Source organism: Chlorocebus sabaeus, chromosome 25 (genome assembly GCF_047675955.1).
Source record: "Chlorocebus sabaeus isolate Y175 chromosome 25, mChlSab1.0.hap1, whole genome shotgun sequence".
Taxonomy (NCBI): Eukaryota; Metazoa; Chordata; class Mammalia; order Primates; family Cercopithecidae; genus Chlorocebus; species Chlorocebus sabaeus.
In genome coordinates this window covers 59,822,826-59,848,819 of record NC_132928.1, presented here as the reverse complement: position 1 = coordinate 59,848,819, position 25,994 = coordinate 59,822,826, and the positions used below count along the sequence as shown (strand labels likewise).

The following is a 25,994-nucleotide window of genomic DNA, read 5'->3' as shown; positions in this document are numbered from 1 at the left end:
CAGTCTTCTGTTAGTTCAGTCCGTGTAGTTAACGCTTGCCCTATTTGATATCCACGAACACTCCAGCTCTTCATGAGAGTCCTGAAAATTTCTTTCCTCTATTTTAATGTCACAATTGCCAAAGTTAGCGGAAACCTACATTGAAAAGCACCTGTCAAAGTCCTATAGCTGATTAAAAATTACCTTTTGATTAAAACCAGACAGTTGTCTCTGGATGACAAAAATGCCTTATAGCAGCCTCTGTTAAAGCCATAATTGACTGGGGATTTTGATTACTTCTGTGGCACATAACAATTTTATATAACAATTATAATGTACACTAAGTTATATCAGAATTATAGTTGTTTCCCATAATTTTGGAACACATGCCAGTAACATTTATACAAATATAGCCCAAAGAAAGCCAAGCATCATTTTATATTTGACAGTGCTTCCTATATGATTTTTTTACCAAAAAAGCCAAGTTTCACCTTTGCAGTAGTGTCCTATTGTTAACCCCGATTCTTAATAAAACTGTATAGACAAATCTAATTTTAATCAGTATAAAATTTAATCAGTATAAAACTGTGTAAACAAATCTAATTTTAATCAGTATAAAATTTAATCAGTATAAAATCTAATTGTAATCAGTATAACTATAAGGTATGATTCTCATAAACTGTTTACAACTCTTTACAATTTTTGTTAAAGAGTAGATTATTGCTCTCAGGAAACCCTGTTGTGATTTTTTGCAGTGTTCAATTTATGGAAAAACTGAATAATATCCCTTTAACTTTAGCCAATATGTTCACACAGATTTTTTTTACAAGATTAATTTTTTACAAATGTACAACTTGCTCAGACCTTCAGCGTTATCGTACTTAACTTAAAACAATCCTATCCCCCTTTAATCTAGGTCAAAAATACACATTCTCATGCTTTCTTACAATCTTTTACCAAAAAAACATTTCACTTTCCTTACATACCTGTAACGTAAAACTCTTTCTTCAGTAGTCTTCAATTACATATTACAATGTTAACTCTTAGCAACTTTTACTTATGGTGGAAAACTTTGGTAAGTAAGGAATTCTAATTATGTACTAGGTATGGAGCCTAGGACACAGAACAGAAGTGCAGATAAGGTCTGACTCTTTCTAGCATAGCTAGGGGGCATGGCTAACACCACATGTCCCCAAGCCTTACCTAAAATCTGCTCCAAAGTAAGTAAGTTAAACAGTTTTCAAAAGTCAAAGAAGCAGTTTATGACCTTAAAGCATTTAGCAAACCTAATATCTAACCTGCCTAATTTAAACCACATGTCTTTATTTTGAAGATATTTTGATTTTACCAATAATCTTTAAAACGATTTCCCAGAAATTACTTAAGTCACATGAATTAAAAGGCATTCCACTTTTTACTTTTCTGACAAAATATTTAAGTGTTCATTATTTTTAAACCAGTTATCAAAGCTCTTTTATATTTCACACACAATACATATAAATACACAGAAGAAGAGATGCAGTAGTTATAAGATTTTTCATTTGCCAGTTTTATTTATTTATTTAGAGACAGTCTTGCTCTGTTGCCCATGCTGGAGTACAATGGCATGATCTTAGCTCACTGAAACCTCCACTTCCTGGGTTCAAGTGATTCTCTTGCCTCAGCCTCCCAAGTAGCTGGGATTACAAGCATAAGCCAACACACCTGGCTAATTTTTTGTGTTTTTAGTAGAGACAGGGTTTCGCCATGTTGGCCAGGCTTGTCTTAAACACCTGACCCCAAGTGATCTGCCTGCCTCAGCCTCCCAAAATGCTGGGATTATAGGTGTGAGCCACCACACCTGGCTCATGTGCCAGTTTCTTAATTGGATTACTGGGTTTAGGGTAGAGCCCTTGGAGGAACAGGGCCAGGAAAGCATGCAGTGTCTACAGCCTAATAAGCAGGCACAGTTGGAATGCAAAACAGATCCCCAAAAATTAAGTATCCCATTTGTATACTGGATCCTGGATTCCCAAAAGAGAAACGCTATAGAACAAGACAGTCCAATGATTTTACTATGCATTTCATTGCGCAGTAACCCAAAGCCAGTCAGTCCATTCTGTGATCAGCCCATCACTCATGGGAGTTGTATCTCAGTGGGGTTTGAGGGGACGGTGGGGATATCCCCATACCTTCTAGGTGGCCAAGAGCATGCTTCTGATCCAAATGTGCAAAGATCTGAGTATCCCCCTTGTGCCATTAGTTATACCCAAAAGTATATTTCCTACCTAGTTATATACGAAAGCTCTGTGAAGTAATTTCTGATACCCTCAAAGTGAAAATCATCAGATAGTGCAATGCAAAACAGAACACAGCCTTAGATTTTGAGAGGGATCTATCCATTTTAAATTTTGGGGTTCCATGAGGAAAATAGAGGTTTTCACTTAAAAGGGATCTCTGGTGCCCCCTCTGTTTTCCGATGGAGTCCCAGGCTGTTAAAGCTTGATTATCTGCTTTCAATTAAGCTGACTTAACCATGGCACTTTTTAAAACGTCCTTTTAAATCCCCTGTTACCCGTCTTTAGCCATGCCAAAGTGCCAGTATTTCTGGCTTTTGAAGTGGGTAACCTTCCAGGTGCTCAGAGAAAGAAAAATTTAAGACAGTTCATGGAGGGGAAGAGAATCAACAAATGGTAAAGGTCACACAGATATCAACCAGAAAGTACTCATTGCCTTTGCCAGATTGAACCTGGGCCACCAGCCATTGTAAAATGGCAAAGCCTTAGCTGCTGAGCTCCAGCACTAAGCAATTTCCATTGCTCTTTCCAGAAGGAGCCCAGAGCAGCCAATTTTGAGCTTGCAGAGGCTCAAGATAATTTTTAGAGCTAATTATAACAACCCCCAAATTCCTGTTCTCGGGATGGTAGAGACAGAGCAAGTACTGCCATGTGGTTACAAGGTCAAGCTCCTCAGGATATTTTTCAACATGTTGTCTCTGGGCAAGATGAAAGAATGGACAGTTGATCTGAGTAACAGAAAAGATAAGAAAGGGAAAGGAGAGAGTGGGAGAAAAGCATTGCCTGTGGCAGAGTTGGGACGGTGAGGAGCTCAGGGAGGCCTGAGAAAGACCCCTCCATTGCAGTGACACTGAGTCAAGTTCAGGCAGCACTTGTCTGTAGTGAAGGGACCTTTTTCAGCAGTCCCATCAGCTCAAGTTTCCCCTTTTGGGAAGGATAAAAGCTCCCCATGTCCCATGATTCTGTACATGCCTAATCCTGTCACCCATAGCCGTCAACAAGAGTGTAAGGCTGAGTAATCCAGAGAGAATAGCAGTTAACATCCCGTAGTGCCAAACCCGTTCTTAGCCCAGAGGGACTTTACTGAGGGGGATCTCTAACGCCCTAAATCTTAGGAAGAAGTCTAATTTTCCTAAGTTGGGCCGCAAACCAAAGTTCAGTCAAGCATCCTTTCCTTTTATTAAGAGGGGTGTTTAAACCCACCCTGTCTTAGGAGAGACTCTCAACTCCTGTAAGTTAGGGCTCTAACCCAATCCCCTTCGTCACCTGGGTACCCCACCACTTAACGAAAGTTGGCCAATTGGTGCTGTAGTCTACTTTTTGGCACTGGAGGTCTCAGTATTGTCCCTATGGGGTTTGCCAGGAAGTTATTACTGGAAAGGGGTCCTGATCCAGACGCCAAAAGAGGTCTGGATCTTGTGCAAGAAAGAATTCAAGGTGAATCCATAGAGTAAGATGAAAGCAAGTTTATGAAGAAAGTAAAGGAATAAAGAATGGCTACTCCATAGGCCAAGCAACCAAAAATGTCATGTCATATTGCATACCTATGCTAGTATTTCTATAGACTGTGTTTCCAGAAATTGAATTGCTACTCAATTAAGATGTTTTAACACTTCAGCTTTTTATAATAATGTATTATTTTATGTTCCCATCAGTGGTAAAAGAAAGTGCTTGTTACCTTACTTCCTTACCAGTGCAGGGATATTATCAGTCTTTTTAATCTTTGCTAATCAAATAACCCTCAAACTTCCCCCTTCCCCAAATATATATAATTAGGTTGTAATTTGGATATTTTTCAGTATTTATTGGCAGTTTGTCTTTTTTGTGAAATATGTTTTTATGTCTTTACCTGTTTTCTTTTATGTATCATTCTTTCTTTGATTTGTAAGACCTTTTTCTTTTGACCATCGGTTAAACTTACCCCCATGTAACAAAGAATAGGGTATTTAAATTTCTTTCACTTTCAGATCAACCAAGAAGGATCACCTCTTTTGCTATCATAGGTTAAGATTTCTTTTCAGTAATGTAGAATTTAATACCTCTATTGTCATTTGTTATTTGCATTGCACCTAATAATTCAAAGAAGAGTTATATTTTCTTGGAAAATTTTTATACCATGTTTAAGAGGTTTTGTTTTTGTTTTTTAGAAAATATTGTCTCATTTGTAAGTTTAGCTAATTTTATATTCTTATTTATTATGCTTATTTCCCTTTTTGGTTCAGGATAATGCTGACTACAGATTATTTCAGAAAACACTCAAATTGTGTCGTTTTTTTGCCAACTCCCTTTTGCACTATACTAAGGTAAGTCTTTATTATACGTTACTTTATTTAATTGTAGTCCTCTCAAAAAACGAATTATTATCCCCATTCCACAGAATAGAAAGCTCAAGCTCAGATAGCATATAACTTGATCAAGTCACATATCTAGAAATCAGTAAGGCTGGGATTTAAGTACAGATGTGATTTCTTTTTTATAGTTAGACTATGCCTTAGAAAGTAAAAGAAATAGTTTTTATTGTATTATAAGATACAGGAAAAAGCTGATGATCATTTGAAAATTTTTAAAGATTCCCCTGATGGAATTGATTTTTTCAAAAAGACAAGCAGCATAGTTAGGGAAAACTTTGCCTCCCTACACACCAAGCAAATATCAGATAGGTTACTACCCATCAAATGCCATTGGTGCATTTCCCACAATGTGTCTTTGCCACTGGAATACAAACCCTGCAAGCTGCAGGGAACCCAGTATAAGAAGCAACCAACTACTCTTAAATGGCAGCTGCCCAGAAAGACCAATTTGGATGGCAGTGTATCAGTAGCCAGGTACCAGCCATGGAATTCTGACTATAATAAATCGTCATTGGAAACCCTTATCTTTCCTCAAAAACAGAAGAAAAGGTCAAAAACAAATTGAACATGGACAGTAGTTTTTTTAAAAACCACTAACATCTTTTACTAATAATGTTTTGTTCACTGACTGCTGTAAGCATTCTCGGCTCATCTTTGCAAATAATCTGCCTTGACAACTTTTTTGTTTGTTTATTTTTTTGAGACAGAGTCTCGCTCTGTTGCCCAGGCCTGGAGTGTGATGGCATGATCTCAGCTCACTGCAACCTCCGCCTCCCAGGTTCAAGCGATTCTCCTGCCTCAGCCTCCCGAGGAGCTGAGACTACAGGCGCCTGCCACCACACCTGGCTAGTTTTTGTATTTTTGGTAGAGATGGGATTTCACCATATTGGTCAGGCTGGTCTCGAACTCCTGACCTCAGGTGATCTGCCCACCTTGGCCTCCCAAAATGCCGGCATTACAGGTGTGAGCCACTGTGCCCGGTTGACAATTTTTCTGTTTTACAGTTACCACTACTATTCTGATGACTCTCAAATATGCAGGCCTCTTTAAAATTATGACACAGTTTTTAAAGTGTGGTGGCTCATGCCTGTAATCCCAGCACTTTGGGAGGCCAAGGCGGGTGGATGACCTGAGGTCAGGAGTTCAAGACCAACCTGGACAACATGGTGAAACCCTTCCTCTACTAAAAATACAAAATTAGCCAGGTGTCGTGATGCACGCCTGTAATCCCAGCTACCTGGGAGGCTGAGGCATGAGAATCGCTTGAATCCGGGAGACGGTTGCAGTGAGCTGAGATCACACCATTGTACTGCAGCCTGGGCAACAAGAGTGAAACTACGTCTCAAAAAAAAAAAAAAAGAAAAAGAAAAGAAAGAAAAATAATTTTTTTTAAAAGGGGGCATATTCAGGATTTTATTTTATTTTGCATTCCTTTGTGAGATTATATGTACTAAAAAGACACATTTTATGCGAAGAATGAATAGAGTTGTTTTATTTTAGGAATTTCTTCCTTTCCTCTCTGATTCTTGCTGTAATTTGCACCAGCTGTATCTTCAGATACACAGGTAAGAAGAATGCCATATGATTATTAAGATATAACAATGCCATCTGTGCCATGCAGTGCTTGAGTACCTACCATTTTACAATAAAACAAAAATTTTTCTTAATGTTTTAGTAATTTTTATCTGCTAGCTTGAAATAATTGGAGATAGAGGCTTTTGAAAGATACATTCCACATGAGTTATGCTTATCTTTGTATTTTACTAGTACCTTATACAGGAGTGATAATTAGTAGGGCAATAAAATCCAATGGCAAATATAAATATATATACACAAATATACGTATACCTTATATATGCCTTTATATTTTAATATTGGCATTTTTTAATCTTTATTTTTATTTCATTTCTATGAAGTTTAAGTCAGTTCCCATTTAAATTTAAATTTTGATACCTTTCTGTAATTCACTTTACAGGACGGTATTTTTTCTGAAACCATCTCAGAAAAGAAAGTGAATTACAGAAAGGTATCAAAATTTAGATGGAGGCTAAGCAACTTCTAAAATTGATGGTTACCTCCAAAGAGCCCTAAATTTGACACAAAGTGAGTTCATTTATCCATCAGTCCTGTTGCAGCTTCATAATTCATTTAGCATCCCAGAATCCTTTTTCACACCTTTCCTTCCTCGAACTTCCTGTGTCTCCAACATCTTCCCAATTCCTCATTGTCAATGACCTCACTTCCGGTATCACTGAGGAAAAATGGAAGCAATTAAAAGAGAGCTGCTGTATGTTTCCTGTAACACATCTACTATTCTATGTGTATCTAGACCCATATATTCATTCCCTCACTACCATGCGTGAACTGTGCCCCTAAGACTAGCCTCTCCATTGTGCATTGGATTTCATCCTCTCTCACAGGCTCAGTGACCTTGCACCAGCAATTATTCCCTTTCCCTCTTGCATCATCAGCCTTTCCTCCATACTGGGTCACTCTCATGAGTATACAAATATGCTGTTATTTTTCCCATCTTAACAATACAAAACAAAATCTCTTGACTCTACATCCTCCTACAAATACCCTCTCGTTTCTCTGCCTTTCTTTACAGCAAAATTTCTAGAAAGAGTTGTCTATACCCCTGTCTCAACTCTTTCTTGAATCTAGCCCAGTCAGGCTTTCTGCACCAACACTTCATCAAAATAGTTCTTGTTAAGGTCATGAGTGACCACCACATTACTGTATCCACTAGTCAATTATAGTCCTTCTGTAACCTGTCAGTAGCACTTGATCCTCTTTTATGAACACTTTGTTCTTTTGGTTTCTAGGATATGTCTCACTCTTAGTTCTCTTGGTTCCAGTCTTACTATCTGCTCCTTCTCAGCTTCCCTAGGAGGTTTCTCTTCTAAGTGAAGTGTGTCCCAGCACTTACTCCTCAGGCCTGTTATCTGTCTATTATCATTTAGTCTCAAGACTTTAAATTTATATCTCCTTTAATGTCTAACTACCAATCAGGACATCTATACTAAATTGTCCCAAACTGAACTCTTGATTTCCACCCATGTCATCCTCATACCCAATAAAATCTGCTCCTTTTGTAACTTCTTTATTTCAGTTTAAGTGGCAACTTTGTTCTTCAAATTGATCAGGCCAAAAAACCTTGCCCCTTTAGCATATTCTGTCAATGTTACCTTCAGTGTACACACGCATGCACGCACGTGCATGTACATGCACTTCTCATCACCTGAACTGCTACCATCTGATCTGACTCACTATTATTTTCTTGCCTGGATTTTGCAAAAAATTTATGTCTTTGCCTCACGCTACTTTGTTCTCCACACAGTAGCCAAAATGAGTGATAAAAAACACAAATCAAATGATGTGACTTCTTTACTCAACCCTCAGATGACTTTCATCAATAGAACTTCTTGTCTTTCTTTCCTTGTTTTTTTTTTCTCTGCAGCACTGAATTAACCTCTGCTATATTATGTTTTTACTTGTACACTTGTCTGTTAACTGTCCCCTTTCATTAGAATTGTAAACTCTATAAAGACAGTGACTTTGTATATTCTCTTTATTACTGTATCACCCACTTGTGGAACAGTGCATGGCATGTATACATAGGCACTTAGTAAACATTTATCAAATTAATTTAAAAATATTTGATTGAAAAAATAAATTCTTGCAATGATGCTCAGTAGATGTAATTCAAGTCTGGAATTTCATTACTATGTTTTATTTATATATGTCTTTTATTTGCTTATAATTAATCCTCACAATAACTCAGAATCAATGTCACAAATGACAAAACTGAGTCTCAGGAAGGGCAAATGAATGAACCAAAGTCATGTAACTAATGACTTTGTTACATTTTTGACAGATTGGTGCTTTTTCCATCACTCTACAAAAACCTCAAGTGTTTATCTTAAGTGCATACTTTAAAATGCTGTTATCCTCTGCTAGACAGATCTTTTCTCATGTATTGTCAAGTATACAATTAATGTGGCAAAAAATATAGAATACATATCTTAGTTCACATAAGTTTTGATTGAACTTTAGTTTAAAACCCAGTTACTGAGACATTTTCATGAAATAGTATTTCCATTCTTCTTCAGTGTTAGTATATGGTTTATTTCTTGTAAAGCTCTTGCTTCTGAGAAACTGAGTATTAATTCATAGTAAATTCAGCGTTCTGCCTATTTAAAAACAACTTTTTTTTTTTTTTTCTTTTTTGAGACGGAGTTTCGCTCTTGTTGCCTAGGCTGGAGTGCAGTGGTGCGGTCTTGGCCTCCCAAAGTGCTGGAATTACAGGTGTGAGTCACCATGCCCGGCATTTTGTTTGTTTGTTTGTTTAGTTGGTTGGTTGGTTTTTTTTTTTGAGACAGAGTTCACTCTCCCGCCCAGGCTGGAGTGCAGTGGCGCGGTCTTGGCTCACGGCAATCTCCGCCTTCCAGTTTCAAGCGATTCTCATGCCTCAGTCTCCCGAGTAGCTGGGATTACAGGCATGCACCACCACACCCAGCTAATTTTTTTATTTTTTAGTAGAGACGGAGTTTCACCATGTTGGCGAGACTGGTCTTGAACTCCTGACCTCAGGCAATCCACACGCCTCAGCCTCCCAAAGTGCTGGGATTTGACAGGCGTGAGCCACCACATGCTCCACCTAAAAACAACTTTTAATAGAAATAAGCTAGAATTTATCAGAAATAATCTTTTCAATATGTATTTTCACTTCTGATTTACGATAGATTTTTATAGTATTTTTAAGGATATCATTGTCAAAATGGTATCAGTGCCTCAAAGCAACAAAGATTTCTCTAAGATTATCAGCTTCTCATTTTATAGAATTATAGCTATGTTTAGTTTAGAGATCTTGATCCAATTCTGGTATCAGTTCAGTACTTGGAATTTTGTTTTATAAATGCACACTTATTTTTAAAAATTTAGTTTTTAATATATTTTTACTACTAGAACATCAGTTTATAGTACTTACTCTACCTAAAATTATAAGATAGCTATTAATGAGTTTTTTTCTCTCCCTTTCCAGCAAGTTTCCTCCAAGCCTTTATGCTACCAGGATTTCTAAAGCACACCAAGAGGAAATAGCAGGTGCTTTCCTAGTGACACTGGATCCACTTATCAGTCAGCTGCTCACATTTCAACCTTTTGTGCAGGTGGTTTTAGATAGTAGATTAGGTAAGCTTCAGAACAGATTTAATGGTAAATCATCTATTATGACATGTTAGAGACAGTGATTTCCCCTAACCATTCTTTTTTACAATTAATAAATTTTTATTAAGTTTCTTTTAGTTTCTTTTCTTGAAACATATTTCTTATTTAAAAATTATACCTGGCTGGGCACAGTGAATCATGCCTGTAATCCCAGCACTTTGGGTGACCGAGGCGGGGAGATCACCTGAGGTCAGGAGTTCAAGACCAGCCTGACCAATATGGTGAAACCCCATCTCTACTAAAAGTACAAAAATTAGCTGGGTGTGGTGGCATGTACCTATAGTCCCAGCTACTTGGGAGGCCGAGGCAGGAGAATCGCTTGAACCCAGAAGGTGGAGGTTGCAGTGAGCTGAGATCGCACCACTACACTCCAGGCTGGGTGACAGAATAAGACTCTGGGAAAAAAAAAAAAAAATTCCTTTATGTATTAATCAGGTTTCTGCTGAATTAATGTGTTTTTATTACATGTAAGACCTGCCATGTGAACTACAGTTTCCACAATGTCTTCTTCTGGTTGTTGTCATGGATAAGCTGCCATCTCAGCCTAAGGAAGTGCAAACCCTGTGGTGCACAGACAGCCAGGCCTCAGAAACTACAACCAGGTAGCAAACATGTTTTTATCCAGTCACATTACCAATGGTTGAGAATGCTCTGTTGTTTGGAATGGTCTTGAAATTAAGTTTTGGTTTTTTTTTTAATCAGATATTTATGTGAATAGTTATTGTGTAGACCTCATATGTGTGTGCTACACACACATATATATTGCTACTATATAACAGTAGATAAATATAAAATATATAAACCTATATTAGATGCTAAAAATATTTTAATGTTTTAATTTTGTTTAGTATTGCTTAATGGTCAGCATTATAAACATTGATTGTAATAGAGTAGCTGTAAGTAGAAGCATTTAAAAATGAGCTCTGATAAATAGAACACTAGACTATAGGTATATATATATAAAAAAGGTATATCCTGGCAAATTTTACCTTTAATCATCTTCCTTGCCAACACCATAGTCCATGCTCTCGTTTCTTTCTTCCCGGATTACTCTGTGCTCTAATTTTTCACCTCTTCCTTTATCCCATTCTGTGTACATAACATTTATGTACTGTCAAAGAAATTCACTGTCAAAGAAATTCCTTAAAGGAGAATTTTTGTGGACATTTTTTGCATCATTTACCAACTGTTTATCTTAGTACTGAGTTATACAAAGTCAGAGTTCCTCAAGGAACTTGAAACTTAAATAGCTAAATTAGATATTATATGGAAAACAGAAAATAAGTAGCAGAAAAGGAGGAGTCATTTTAAGATTAAAATGGTTGAAGAAACTTAGAGGATTTAAACAACAAATTAAAAATAGTCAAGTTATGGGCACGGTGTAGTGGCTCACGCCTGTAATTCCAGCATTTTGGGAGGCCAAGGCAGGAAGATCAGGAAGAGCCCAGGAGTTGGAAGACCAGCCTGGGCAACATAGTGAGACTTCATCCCTAGAAAAAATTTAAAAATTAGCCAGGACAGCTGGCACATACCATTGGTCCCAGTTACTTAAGAGGCTAAGGCAGGAGAATCACTTGAGCCCAGGAGGTTGAAGCTGCAGTGAGCCATGGTTGTGCCAGTGCACTCCAGCCTGGGTGACAGAGCAAGACCCTGCTCCAAACAAAACAACAAAACTGTCAAATTGTAAGTACGTAAAGAAGACAAAAGCACGAGTAAAAGGAAGACATAAATAAGGAGTGTGACAGAAACAAGGAATATTTGTTGAAAATGAATACAAGAATGAGGAGCAAAAATAGAAGATGGCAACAGTATGGGACAGGCTTTTATTCCAAAGCTGAGAAGTTCTAACATTATGCTTCAGTTTTTGAGCAGAATAGAAGCTCAGAGCCAGGTTTAGGGAGACTAACCTCATCATGGTACACAGAATGGGATAAAGGAAGAGGTGAAAAATTAGAGCACAGAGTAATCCGGGAAGAAAGAAACTAGAGCGTGAACTATGGTGTTGGCAAGGAAGATGATTAAAGGTAAAATTTGCCAGGATATACCTTATATATATACCTATAGTCTAGTGTTCTATTTATCAGAGCTCATTTTTACATGCTTTACTTACAGCTACTCTATTACAATCAATGTTTATAATGCTGACCATTAAGCAATACTGAACAAAATTAAAATATTAAAATATTTTTAGCATCTTAATATAGGCTTATATATTTTATATCTATCTACTGTTATAAAGTAGCAATATATATTGTCTACACAATAACTATTAGCATTAATATCTGATTAAAAAATGTTTTTTGACACACATGAGGTCTACACAATAACTATTAACATAAATATCTGATTAAAAATTTTCTTTGACACTGTATTTTCCTTTTATGTGTGCATATTCACACATGTTGGAAACTTGCTGAGTATACCTCTTGAAATTTTTCTTTGCTTAAACAATCTTCCATGTTACGTATTATTATTATACTTGCTAATTAGTAAATGTTATTAACGTTGGGTTCAATGTTCTCAATTTCTTTGCAGGATATCTCTACTCAAAGCCATTTTCTACAGTTTTGAGCAGTGTTCTGGTGAACTCTCTCTACCTGTTCATTTACAGGGATTAAAGAGTAAGGGGAAAGCTGAGGTGGCTGTCACATTGTATCAGCATGTTTGTGTTCATCTGTGTACATTTATTACTTCCTTTCATCCCTCACTGTTTGCTGAACTGGTAAGCATATTACTGTGCTAAGCTAAGGTTACATTTTTGCTTTCTCTTCACTGAAATTGTGATTCATATACAGAAGAAAGTGTGGGAATACTTAACGTGTATTCATTTTGAATGAAACTTAGTTGTATCCTAGAAAATGGTAATCCTAGATTCCTATATTGTATAGATTTAATATTTGGCTAAAATATTTGAGAAAATATTTTGGGTGGGGAGGTATGCAAAGACAGTGTGAGAAGAGGAAAAAATATGTGGTACTTAAGTAAGTTTCAAAAGAAAAATTAATAGCTTGTAGTACCAGGGCTCTTTTAGATCTCAGATATAATGTAGATTTTCAAAAAATAGAATTTGATTCGAAAAGAGGTTAAGAAATTCTAGGAATTTGATACTTGTAATATCTGAAATTTAAGGATCAGTAGCATTTCAGATATTACATAATATCTAGAACCTATTAAATATTGTATGTGAATAAAAGCAGAAAGAAGAGTATAAGCATATATGTTATATATGTTGTTTTGAATATTTCAGGCTACTTAGAGAATCTTTGTGGATCCTCATGATTGAGTTACCACATTTAAAACCATGTTGAACTCTCCATAGCACAGCACGGTACTTAATGTATAGTAGGTGCTCAATAAATATTGAGGGAATGGCAGTGTCCTTTTAGATACTAGAAAGTAGAACTTTCCCATTGAGGATCTGTTCTTTGGATTCTGATAGTGCTTTCTTGTTTTATTTTGAGAAATATAATACTATTATTGTGAATTTTAGTATTTAAATAAATTTTTCTGTTTTTGATTAGGATGCTGCTCTGCTGAATGCTGTACTTAGTGCTAATATGATCACCTCTTTGTTAGCTATGGATGCATGGTGCTTCCTTGCTCGGTACAACATATTTGCTTTTTCTTTGGATTGGTTATTAGTAGTGACTGACAGTAAATAATTTTATAATTGTAAGTTTATAGAAAAACTATGTTTCAATAATCCTTTAATAATAATTCCCAAAATGCTTTGATTTCATATTACAGCATTAAATTAGGAAACAAGTTCTCTTCTTTCTTTGGTTCAAGCCAATAGATGAGTACTATTTAGGGAATTTTGTATATTGTGATACTATTTGGTCATGGAAGTAATGGCAGTTTTTAATGTCCTCATCAGAATATTTAGTGCTTTATGCAAGTTCATCTCCTTGTGTTTCTGAGTAATTGTATAAACCCAGTTGCCTTCTCTTTATATTGCAGATATGGGACTGCTGAACTCTGTGCACACCATGTCACCATAGTGGCTCATCTGGTGCGTAGAATTACAAGGCCTAGAATACCCACTCTCTATGCAGTTCCTTTGGGGATATGATAATCTTTAAGAATGTGAATATCAGCGGGAGAAATATCATAGTAACAAGATTGTTTTGACAGTCTTTGTCCTGTATTAATGCTGATGCTTTTAAGAAGGATGTACTGAAAAACTGTTAGTGTGAAACTGGGGATGTTTTCTCATATTCTCAGGATTTTATGTAATTTCAGTAATTATTCTGGGAAGGAAAGACTAGGTTGAGATTACATTTAAAATTGAATACAAAGTAGAAAATAAGAGTGATTTATGATTGATGGCCAAGAGGTCTCTCTCCTCTGTCTCTCTAATATGCCTTAGACAAGCTGACCCTTGATTTTGTTGTATTTTATTTTTTTAAGTCAAGATGATTTGAGAGGAACTTGAATTTGACAGTGATAGATGCTTTTGGCAAAAGAAGTCATGTTTTATGAATGGGTACACAGAGAAAATGATTTAATAATGATTTCATCTTTTTAACATTAACATTTTTTGCTTTTAAATTCTGAAGTGTTTTATGTATTCCATATAAGATGATTATGACCTATTTGTTATGTATTTTTGTCCCTGGCCTTTAAGATCTTATGTAGGCCATACATCTTTTGCTTTCTAATAGTCTTATTGTATCTTACATTTCTTGGTTTACCTTTAAAGGATTTTGTAGATCAGACAGTGAGGTGTGTAATATCATGAACAGCTGACATCTATGTCTCCATGGCTCATGGTCTAGATTATCACTTACCCACTTTACTAAATCCTTAACATATCTTTCACAAAGCAGATAAAGGGTGATTTTTATGTTATGTGTTTTATGTCTCAGGTTTCCTTTAAATAAAAGCTTCTCAGTGCATTATGGTGTAGGAATGGATTTCTTCTAGTTCATTATGATAGAAATTGATTCCAGAATGGAATGATAGTATATTGTGATAGGAATTGATAAAATTGAGTTTATAACATTTTTTTGTTAGTGGTGGTTTTTTTCTTAGAGACAGGGTCTCATTCTGTCACCCAGGCTAGAATGCAGTGGTGTGCAATCATAGTTCACTACAGCCTCAAACTTCTGGGTGCAAATGGTCCTCCTCCCTCACCCTCCTGAGTAGCTGGGACTACAGGCATGCACCACTATACCCAGCTCAATTTTAAAACTTTCTGTGGATATGGGGTTCTTGCTGTGTTGTCCAGGCTAGTCTCAAACTCCTGGGCTCAAGCAGTCCTCCCACCTTGGCCTCCCAAAGTGCTGGGATTACAGTTGCGAACCACCACACTCAGCCCCTATAATGTCTTTTAATGAGCTTCTGTCTTGTAGAGTTTTATCTACCTCTCTATTATTGTAGTTAGATCTTAAAAAGTTCCATGAATTGTCTTTGGACTGACATACCAAGTTATCAAAATGATAATTAGAAATAGAAATTACAGTGTTATTTTTAAATATAATGTCAAAATTTCAATCTCATTCTAAATTTAGATTCACTGAAGATAAAAAAGAAAATCCCCAAATTAAAAGTCAATATTACTACAATCTTTTCCCCTAGAAAGAGCTGCTATTAATATTTTGGCATGTTCTCTTCTTATAAAAATTCTGATTCTAAATTAGTCAATCTCTCCTCTCTTTCTCATGTCTTTTTCCAGATAAAATCATGCCCTGGAGAATGTTATCAACTCATCAACCTATCAATACTGTTGAAGCGTCTCTTTTTCTTCATGGCCCCACCCCATCAGGCAAGGAAGGATATCATTTTTGTCACTGTCTATGAACCTGCTCAGAGTTGGATTCAGACTCCTTTGATAGTCTTTTTTTTTCCTTTTTAAAAATTTTATTTTATTATTTTTTTGAGACAGGGTCTCGCTCTGTCACCCAGGCTGGTTGTACGGTGGCTCAACCATAGCTCACTGCAGCTTCAATGTCCTGGGCTCAAGCAATCCTCCCACCTCAGCCTCCTGAGTAGCTGGGACTACAGGCACACACCACTACGCCTGGCTAATTTTTAAAAAAATTATTTGTAGAGACTGGGTCTCACTATGTTACCTAGGCTGGTCTCAAACTCCTGGGCTCAAGTGATCCATCTCTGCCTTCCAAAGTTCTGAGATTGTAGGTGTGAGCCACTCTGCCTAGCCTTGCCTCCATTTATTTTAAATTTAAATATTGGTGTGATCTAAGTGTAAATTTTTGACATGCTGATTGCTTTGTTTATTGCTTTCAGCTGGGTATAGATTTTGATGTCCTTGCTTCAAGTTATAATAATTATTCTAATTCCATCTTCCTGAAATAGATCTTTCCCCTTATTTTTCATATATATTTGAGATACATGAAATGAAATGGTTCTATATCCCCTGCCCTTTTTATTTTGAAAAGCTAGAATATTATTTTTGTTCTTAATGGTCTTTACTTACATAAACCTGTATGGCCTAGTGCAGTCCCTCAGACTGGTCACATCGGAACTCTTGTATGAGCTCTTTTAAAAATATAAGTTCCTGGACTCTAATCTGTGGATGGGTGGGTATGGAGGCATGGGTATGAAGTAAGGCTCAATAATCGGTTTTTGTTGGTACTATCATTAAGTTCTTATGTGAGTCAGACTTGGATCCAAGCTTGGGAACCACTAGATTAGTGAAGGGGATTAGAATTTAAGGTCCTGTGGTCCTTGCTGTGAATCCTGGCATACCGTGACCTTGGGCAAGTCATCCTTTCTGAACTTCATTTTCCTTGTCTGCAAAACAGAAGATATGTTTAACTGTTTTGAAAAAGTTTGTAAAGACTTGGAACTAATACATGGAAAACAGCATAGTGCTAGGTTTAAGAGGTTGCTCAGTAAATGCTAGGAGTTATTTCTGACTAGGGTTTTTGCCCCAAGTCCAAGTCTGTTCCTGCCCTAGAGTGGTTGGTCAGGAACCAGAGGTACTACAACTACCTCTTGGCCTTCTTTTTCTTAAAGGTAGCCCCACCTATTAGCCCTCTAAGAGCATGGGAAGCTTGCTTGCTTCCAAAAGAATTTTCTACTCCAGATCTCTTAGAAGAAGTGGGACTGGGAGGGAAAGGGTCACATGTCATAAGACTTTAAGAAAATCACTTTCCTTTTTTTTTAGACACAGGGTTATGTTGCCCAGGCTGGTCTCAAACTTGAACTCAAATGATCCTCCTGCCTTGGCGTCCCAAAGTGCTGGGATTAGAGGTGTGAGCCATTGAGCTCAGCCGTCACTTTCCTTTTAACCTCAATTTTCTTATTTATACAACAGGAATAAAATTATTTTCCCAAAGTGGTTGTGAAAATTTTAGCTTTTAAAATAATATAACTCAGAATGAATTAGCTATGAGGTCTAGAAGCAGTTTTCTAAATTAGATAAATTATAGTCTATGCCTGGAGATCTCTTACTCTCAATTTTCTAAATTTTTCCAAATGAGGCTATCAGATATATAAATTATAGGTAAATGAACGGTTACTTTTAATTTGTATCTTCAGTTATCAAATGCAGATTTTCTTTATGTACAAGTTATTGTGATAAAACTTAAGAAACCTGAATCTGAATACCTATTCTGAGAGTCTTTAGGAGAGTTAATTATAAAATTGAGATAGATACTAATACTCATATGGCAGTTAAGAAACTTGATAAGATAGAGAATATACATATGGCATGAAAAGACCATTTAACAAATGTTAGGTCTCCTCTCCTGTTTGGCTCTTTTTTTTTTTTTTTTTTTTTTAACCCCTTAAGACATTATCCTTTCTCTTAAAGGAAGGAGGACAGGAAATAATATTTTTGAGACTGTACCAGGCCAGGCACTTAATTCATTTAATCCTTACAGTAGCCTTGTGGGATAGATAATATTGTGTCCATTTGACAGATGAAGAAACAGTAGCTCAAGGAAATTAAATAACTTCCACAAATTCACAGCTAACAGCTGATCTGGGATGTTGAGGCAGGAGGATCGGAGGATCGTTTTATTTAGCCCAAAGTTCAAGTCCAGCCTGGACAACATAGCAGGACTCTCTTTACAGCTTGGAAACCACTGCACTATCTCATGATATCTCAAGGAACATAAAATCTAGTATAAACTATAAATTTATAAAGATACTCATATTAAAGAGTGGTTTGTGATGAATGCCAAAACTGAGGCACAAATCAAATGTTGTTGGGTGTTCGTAGCTGAGACAGTCATTTCTGAAGAGGTGCAGCATGGGAACAGGTAGACATAGGAGTTGGAGTTGATGGCATTTGAGGTACGTGTTACAGGATGAATGTGGAAGGTGGTGGGACTAGAGAAGCAAAGGCAATAAAGCATATTAGAGAAAAAAGGAGAAGCGAGCAATGAAACTTGAAATAATTATTCAGCTATTTGCATACAAGATGTTGTCTTTTTAAATAGTAAAATAAGAACCCAAATTTTTTTTACTAGTGATGTAGCCTTAACATAAATGAAAATAGTTAATCCCAGTATGGTGATAATATACTTTAAAAAACAAAAGTGTCTATGATGCTAATTTGGAAGAAAATGCCGATAGAAATAGATGTTAGAATGCATTTACTGTTTTAATATGAGGGGTAATTATTGAATATCACATTATTTCTTTTAGTATGTAACTATTAATAGTATTCCATTTTATCAAGAAAAGCAAAAATACAAGGAGGTTACCTGCTTGAGGGAAAAGTATTTAATATGCCTTATCTAAGCACACTGATAGTTTGTACTGTCTTTTTAATGTAAAGTAAAAATTACTGCATTTACATTTTAAACCCAAAAGTGTATTTTTTCTCTTTCCAATTTTAAGAAGGGAAATCATAATTCTCTGTGTATTATTCCCTTATACTTTAGTCTTCTATGAACTATTTTGTCATAGCAGTTTTAAGTCTTTAGAATTGTGTTGAAACCAGGGTTTTCAACCTCAGAATAGAATCTTGAACTCTTTCTGTAACAAATTTTGGCAGTACCTACCCTTTTATGTCATCCAGGACATTATATTTTTAGTTTCTATTTTGGAAAGGGAAGTAGTTCACTCACTTACTGGACTTTATTTTAAAGAAAGGTGATACTTGAACTGATGTTTACCAGTTGGCACAGTTCTCTTGGCTTTCCTGATGTAGTTTGCTTTTATGAATAAAGCTGCTTTTTATAATAGACACTCGCTCATCAAGGGATCTGTTTTTCTGGCTGTAGCCTCTGTCACAGCATATAGCCACATAATTTCTAGCTTGTATTGACAGGTAAATATTTTCCACAAAAGAAGTAAAATTGAAATACAAATATAGTATATGACTATATACTATATATGACAGAGAAAAGTTTCTCTGTCAGATTTAATTTTTTTTGGTGGGTTTTTAGTTATTGGTGTAGGAAAAGTTTTCATCAAGTAGATTTTGAATATTTTAAATTGAATTATTCTACTTCTTAGAAAATACACTAATATACTTCCTAGTTGGATTATACTTATTTTAATCATTAAATGCACCATTGGTTTTACCATTTTTCCACCAAAAACTGATTCAGCATTTAAACTGTTTCTTAGAACTCTTGTTTTCCATTTGTATCTAGTCTGTAACATCTGCATTTTAACAAAACAGTACTTTTCTGTTAACCTAGTAAGCACTTTGAATTGTTATTTCAGTGGTGGAATGGATTTGCCAACCACATTCTTTTTGATTTGTGGCTTACCTTTGTGAAACTGATTTAGTGTGTTGTCTAAAGTAGGGCAGAACCAGCTAACTCAGTTTAAAGCTGAATCTTTGCTTCTTTAAGTTCTCTGCTATGAATCAAGTGAGATAATAGTAAGCTATGAAGGTTGACTAAATCCAGTTTGTATATTTGGAATGTTACTTTTGACTTAACTACAAGGTGAGGAGTATACAGAAAAATAAGACTTATTGGTAAGTAGGAGCATGATAAGATACCTGACATAACTAATAATGAAATACATTATTTAATGGCTTAGTGCATTTATATCGTGCTCCACTTAAGCCGTGTTTTTGTTTTGGAAACCAGTGCAGTGTCGACAACAATAATAATAAGGTATGTTCATTTATGTTACCTTGGTCTGGAACATAGATATTACGGTACTATTAAAAAGCTTTCTTGAAATATTAAATGTGGAAAAAAATACTTAGCTTTTGTGTATCCATTCCTCTGACTTGTCTCATAATACTCTTCTTTCTTTAACAATTTATTTCAGCTGGAGTTTATCCATAAATTTTCCCCAAAAGAAGCAGAAAATCTGCCTCTCTGGCAGCATATTTCCTTCCAGGCGTTACCTGCTGAGCTTAGGAAACAAACTGTCCATGAGGTCTCCACGGTAGGCACAGCAGAATGCAGGAAATGGCTGAGCAGCAGTCGTACTTTGGGAGAACTAGAATCTCTGGTAAGATAATAATTTTGATTAATTTTATTCATTCAGCAGCTATTTATTGAGCATTGTTTTAGGTAACTGGGATAGGTTGTTAATAACAAGCACACAGGCTCTGTACTCTGTTTCTGTTAGAACCTAGTAAGATTTTCAGATTTCTACATCGTAAAAGAATCTGAGAAACATACTGTTATTTTAATTGATGTATTATATTGGGGGGTTGTTTCCTATGTTGCTTAAGACATGTTGAGACATGATCAAACACACTATGGAACACTTCACTTGTGTATTTTTGCTGATGCATCTCTGGATTAGGCAGATGTAATTCTTCCATTCGACAAAATACAACCCCCATTTTATGCGAACTTACTCTGAACCTTTATGTACCTTTTACATAGAATGTTCCCTCATAAAATAATGGAATAATAAAAAGAGACTCATCCACTAGAAGAAGTAGGAAATGCGAGCTTTTAAATAGTTGACTGGATATAGTACATGAAATTGAATTTTCTAGTTTAGTGTTCATACGCTCATTCATTCATTCAACAAATATATTTGGAGTACTTTTATGTGCCACTTTGTTCTAGGCATTGGGGGTACATCGGGAACCAAAAATTTCTACTCTCATAGACTCACATTTGAGCTTAGCAGTGGACAGTAAAATAAGAAATGCCAATTTACATTAAGTAGAGAAAAGCAAGGATAAGGATAGGGCATTCAAAGGGACAGAGGTCTATTTGCAATTCCAACTTAGGAGTTCAGGGTTTTCTGAGGGCATATGTCTCCATGCTGAGTACAAGTGTTCTGATACTGTTATATGTAATGACACTTGATCATAATTATTATAATTTTTTGTGGGGGGACGAGGTTTTGTTCTCATGGCCCACGCTGAAGTGCAATGGCGTAATCTTGGCTCACTGCAATCTCCGCCTCCCAGATTTAAGCAATTCTCCTGCCTCAGCCTCCTGAGTAGCAGGGATTGGCTCCCACCACCAGGCCCAGCTACATTTTTGTATTTTTAGTAGAGACAGAGTTTCGCCATGTTGGCCAGGTTGGTTACGAACTCCTGATGTCAGGTGATCCACCCGCCTTGGCCTCCTAAAGTGCCGGGATTACAGGTGTGAGCCACAGTGCCCAGGCTTATCCAAAGGAAATGTTTTTATGTGACTTTATTTTAGAAAAACTGTTAAATACCTTGTTAACAGGTTAAATGTGTCTGAGTTTTGCATTTAATGTGTACCAATTTCTATAATAAGGACAAAAGATGTTTTGTTTTATATTAGGTAAAGTAAAAGCACTATAAGTAAACTTTTGAAGTATGACCACAGCATTTTAGTCCAGCAGGTTGTTCAACATATGTCTTTTAAAAATTTTTTTCAACTTTTATTTTTTATTTTATTTTTTGAGATGGAGTCTTGCTCTGTTGCCCAGGCTGGAGTGCAGTGGCATGATCTCGGCTCACCACAACCTCTGCCTCCTGGGCTTAAGCGATTATCCTGCCTTAGCCTCCCAAGTAGCTGGGATTACAGGCACCCACCACCATGCCTGGCTAATTTTTGTATTTTTAGTGGAGACAGGGTTTAGCCATGTTGACGAGGCTGGTCTCGAACTCCTAACCTCAGGTGATCTGTCCACCTCAGTCTCCCAAAGTGCTGGGATTACAGGAGTGAGCCACCATACCCAGCCTCAACTTTTATTTTAGATTTAGGGGATACTTGTGCAGGTTTGTTACCTGGTTTTATTGTGTGATGCTGAGGTTTGGGGTATCAATGATTTCATCACCCAGGTATTCAGCATAGTACCCAACAGTTTATCAGTACTTATCCTCTCTCCTCCCTCCCCCTACTAGTAGTCCCAGTGTTTATTGTTGCCATCTTTATGTCCATGAGTGCCCAGTGTTTAGCTCTTACTTATAAGTGAGAACATGTGGTATTTGGTTTTCCATTCCTGTATTAATTTGCTTAGGATAATGGTGTCTAGCTGCTCTATGTTGCTGCAGAGGACATGATTTCATTCTTTTTTATGATTGTATACTATTCCATGGTATATATGTACTACATTTTCTTTAATCTGTTGATGGACATCTAGGTTGATTCAGTGTCTGCTGTTGTGAGTAGTGCTACAATGAACACGTGAGTACATGTGTCTTTTTGGTAGAACAATTTGTTTTCTTTTGGATATGTACCCAGTAATGAGATTGCGGGGTAGAATGGTACTTCTGAGTGCTTTGAGAAATTGCCAAACTGCTTTTCACAGTGGCTGAAATAATATACATTCCTACCAACAGTATATAAGCATTTACTTTCTCTGTAGCCTCACCAATGTCTGTTGTTTGACTTTTTAAATGGCCATTGTGACTGGTGTGAGATAGTATCTCATTGTGATTTTGATTTGCATTTCCCTGATAGTTTTTTTATATGTTCGTTGGCCTCTTGTATGTCTTGTTTTGAGAAACGTCTGTTCATGTCTTTTGCCCATTTTCTAATGGGGTCGTTTTTTACTTGTTCAGTTGTTTTAAGTTCCTTATAGATTCTGGATAGTAGACCTTTGTCACATGCATAGTTTGCAAGTATTTTCTCCCATTTTATTGGTTGTCTGTTTACTTTGTTGATAGTTTCTTTTGCTCTGCAGAAGCTCTTTAATTAGGTCCTGCTTGTCAATTTTTGCTTTTATTATAATTGCTACTGGTGTCTTTCTCAAGGCTGAGGTCTAGAATGGTGTTTCCTAGGTTTTTTTCTAGGATTCTTATAGTTTGAGGTCTTACATTTAAATCTTTAATCCATCTTCAGTTAATTTTTTTATATGCTGAAAGGTAGCTATCCAGTTTCATTCTTCTGCATATAGGCTAGCTAGCTGGCCCAGCACCATTTATTGAATAGGAGTCCTTTCCCCATTACTTGTTTTTGTTGACTTTTTCAGTGATCACGTGGTTGTAGGTATGTGGCTTTATTTGCAGGTTCTCTATTGTGTTCATTGGTCTATTTCTGTTTCTATACCAGTATCATGCTGTTTTGGTTACTGTAGTCTTATAGTTTCAGATGCCTCTGGCCTTCTTCATTTTGCTTATCATTACTTTGGCTATTCAGGCTCTTTTTTGATTCCATATGAATTTTAGAATAGTTTCTTCTAATACTGTGAAAAATGGTGTCAGTAGTTTGGTAGGAAAAGCATTGAATCTGTAGATTGCTTTGGGTAGTATGGCCATTTTAATGATATTGACTCTTCCAATCCATGAGCACGGACTGTTCTTCCATTTGTTTGTGTCATCTATGATTTCTTTTAGCAATTTTATAGTTTCCTTGAAGAGATCTTTCACCTCCTTGGTTAAATGTATTCCTAGGGGTGTGCATGTGTCTACTGTAAACAGGATTGTGTTTTTTTGTTGTTGTTGTTGTTATTCAGACGGAGTCTCTGTCACCCAGGCTGGAGTGCAGTGGCGCTATCTCAGCTCACTGCAAGCTCCGCCTCCCGGGTTCACGCCAGTCTCCTGCCTCAGCCTCCCAAGTAGCTGGGACTACAGGCACCCACCAACACACCCGGCTAATTTTTTGTATTTTTAGTAGAGACGGGGTCTCACCATGTTAGCCAGGATGGTCTTGATCTCCTGACCTCGTGATCCGCCCGCCTCGGCCTCCCAAAGTGCTGGGATTACAGGCGTGAGCCACCACACCCAGCTTTGTCTTCTTGATTTGCCACTCAGCTTGAATGTTATTGGTGTATAGAAATGGTATTGATTTTTGTACATTGATTTTGTATCCTGAAACAGTTTGACTTCTTTTCCTATTTGTATGCTGCTTTTATTTTTTTCTCTTGCCTTATTGCTCTGGCTTGAACTTTCAATACTATGTTGAATAGGAGTGGTTAAGAGTGGGCATCCTTATCTTGTTCCATTTCTGAAGAGGAATGCCTCCAGTTTTTGCCTGTTCAGTATAATGTTGGCTGTGAGTTTGTCATAGATGGCTCTTATTATTTTGATGTATGTTCTTTTGATGCCTAGTGTCTTGACGGCCTTTATTATGAAGGGATGTTGGATTTTACCAACAGCTTTTCCATGTCTGTTGAGATAATCAATATGGTTTTTGTCTTTAATTCTGCTTATGTGGTGAATCACACTTATTGATTTACATATGTTGAACCAATCTTGCATCCCAGGAATGGAGTGTACTTGATCATGGTGAATTAAGTTTTTGATGTGCTGTTGAATTTGGTTTGCTAGTATTGTTTTGAGGATTTCTGCATCTAGAACATGTTCATTTGTAAAAGGAAATAGGTAAATCTTAAGAAGTTGTATGGTAATTTCATAAAATTAAGTGTGGTTGTCTAAGTATAATAAAGGCATTCATTGTTACTGATTATTACATTCTCATAAGACCTTCCCTGTACCCCCACCACACCTCAAAAAACCTCATTCCTGGCTAGTCAGAGAGAGAATGGAGTATTTTCATACATAGGTAAGAGTTAATCCAGAAAAGATTGCCTTTAGTTTCAAATACTAGTACTTCTTAAGTACTGTCTTTGCTTATTAAATGCAGTGTTGCTGAGGCATTTAAAATTTTCAGACAACAGGAAAAATAAAAATCTAGTAAACCATAAAGATTGCTGGGTGCGTAATGTGGAAAAATAACTTTTTGTTGATGTGTATTATAAAGTAGCTTGATTATACTGACCACTTGTATCAAAGCTATTTATTAAAGTACATTTCTGCTTTCATTTGGTAACCTTGGGTTACCAACATTTCACCCTAAAAGGAAGTTTATGGCTGGGTGCGGTGGCTCACGCCTGTAATCCTAGCACTTTGGGAGGCCAAGGTAGGCGGATCACAAGGTCAGGAGATCGAGACCATCCTGGCCAACATGATGAAAAGCAAGTCTCTACTAAAAATACAAAAATTAGCTGGGTGTGGTGGTGTGTGCTTGTAGTCCCAGCTTCTCGGGAGATTGAGGCAGGAGAATTGCTTGAACGTGGGAGTTGGAGGTTGCAGTGAGCCGAGATTGCACCACCGCACTCCAGCCTGGTGACAGAGCAAGATGCCGTCTCAAAAAAAAAAGTTTATTTAGAAAAACAAAGCAAATGTAATATATACTTATGTTAAGTAAATAGGTGAAAAGATGGCTTTGGCTCTTAGAAATATTATTCTACATGGACTTTTATGAAGAGTTAAAAGTAACTTTTATAACCTCTAGGTAAGTGGGCTCTTGGTGGTGCTTTAGACTGGTATTTAAACTCAAGTCCTTTCTTGTTTCTGCCCTTTAGAACACAGTACTGTCTGCTCTGCTTACAATATGTAATTCTGCTGGTGAAGCTTTGGATACAGGAAAACAAACTGCAATTATGGAAGTTGTGAGTCAGCTTTGGGCTTTTTTAAACATTAAACAGGTAAGGAAAACAACTGATCCTTTCTTTATCAAAAAACAGAAAATATCAAAAAAAGAGGATAGTACTGAAATTTTCCAGTGTAGAGTAAAAACTAATTCTTTTGGGTGTTTGGTAGACCTTTATAAGAACTTAAAGTATCTGTACTGTCTCAGGCCGCTTTCATTTTCAGAGTGTGATAGCATTATATTAGTAAAATTAGAATATGTGATGTGATGGCAGTCCACCTACTTACTTTTCTAACTGGTTATACCCTCTTCCCCCCCCCGCCCCTTATCTCTTCCCCTATTGTTTCTGTTCTGTTTTGGGTTAATGTATCCCATTTCTGTGATTCTAGGACCTTTAATAAATCTTTTGGGCAATGGAGAGTGAGCTGACTTAAAGGTGGAAAGGGCTAGTGAATAGA

The 25,994-nt window shown here is 36.6% G+C and overlaps 2 protein-coding genes across 9 annotated transcripts in view; one reads left to right on the top strand and one right to left on the bottom strand.

Moving 5' to 3' along the window:
* The window catches only part of FIRRM (FIGNL1 interacting regulator of recombination and mitosis), a 58,536-nt gene that overhangs the window by 22,488 nt on the left and 10,054 nt on the right, over window positions 1-25,994 (top strand). For 6 of the 7 annotated variants that reach the window (XR_005236159.2, XM_007989557.3, XM_007989558.3 and 3 more), the window contains 10 exons: window positions 4,478-4,558; window positions 6,107-6,171; window positions 9,651-9,799; window positions 10,308-10,437; window positions 12,371-12,557; window positions 13,357-13,439; window positions 13,796-13,847; window positions 15,513-15,602; window positions 20,045-20,230; window positions 25,469-25,591. Coding sequence is in view for 6 of the 7 variants with exons in the window: in XM_007989557.3 (XP_007987748.2) it covers window positions 4,478-4,558; window positions 6,107-6,171; window positions 9,651-9,799; window positions 10,308-10,437; window positions 12,371-12,557; window positions 13,357-13,439; window positions 13,796-13,847; window positions 15,513-15,602; window positions 20,045-20,230; window positions 25,469-25,591 (1,146 nt within the window). In the remaining variant the exon portion in view is untranslated. Of the gene's footprint in view, window positions 1-4,477; window positions 4,559-6,106; window positions 6,172-8,839; window positions 8,919-9,650; window positions 9,800-10,307; window positions 10,438-12,370; window positions 12,558-13,356; window positions 13,440-13,795; window positions 13,848-15,512; window positions 15,603-20,044; window positions 20,231-25,468; window positions 25,592-25,994 lie in introns of those variants that run through there. The other variant, XM_073011804.1, reaches the window with a different exon arrangement.
* The window catches only part of SCYL3 (SCY1 like pseudokinase 3), a 71,253-nt gene continuing 52,097 nt past the window's right edge, over window positions 6,839-25,994 (bottom strand). The window contains exon 15 of one of the 2 annotated variants that reach the window (XM_073011805.1): window positions 6,839-6,857. The gene's annotated coding sequence lies outside the window, so the exon portion shown is untranslated. Of the gene's footprint in view, window positions 6,858-19,980; window positions 20,228-25,994 lie in introns of those variants that run through there. The other variant, XM_007989564.3, reaches the window with a different exon arrangement.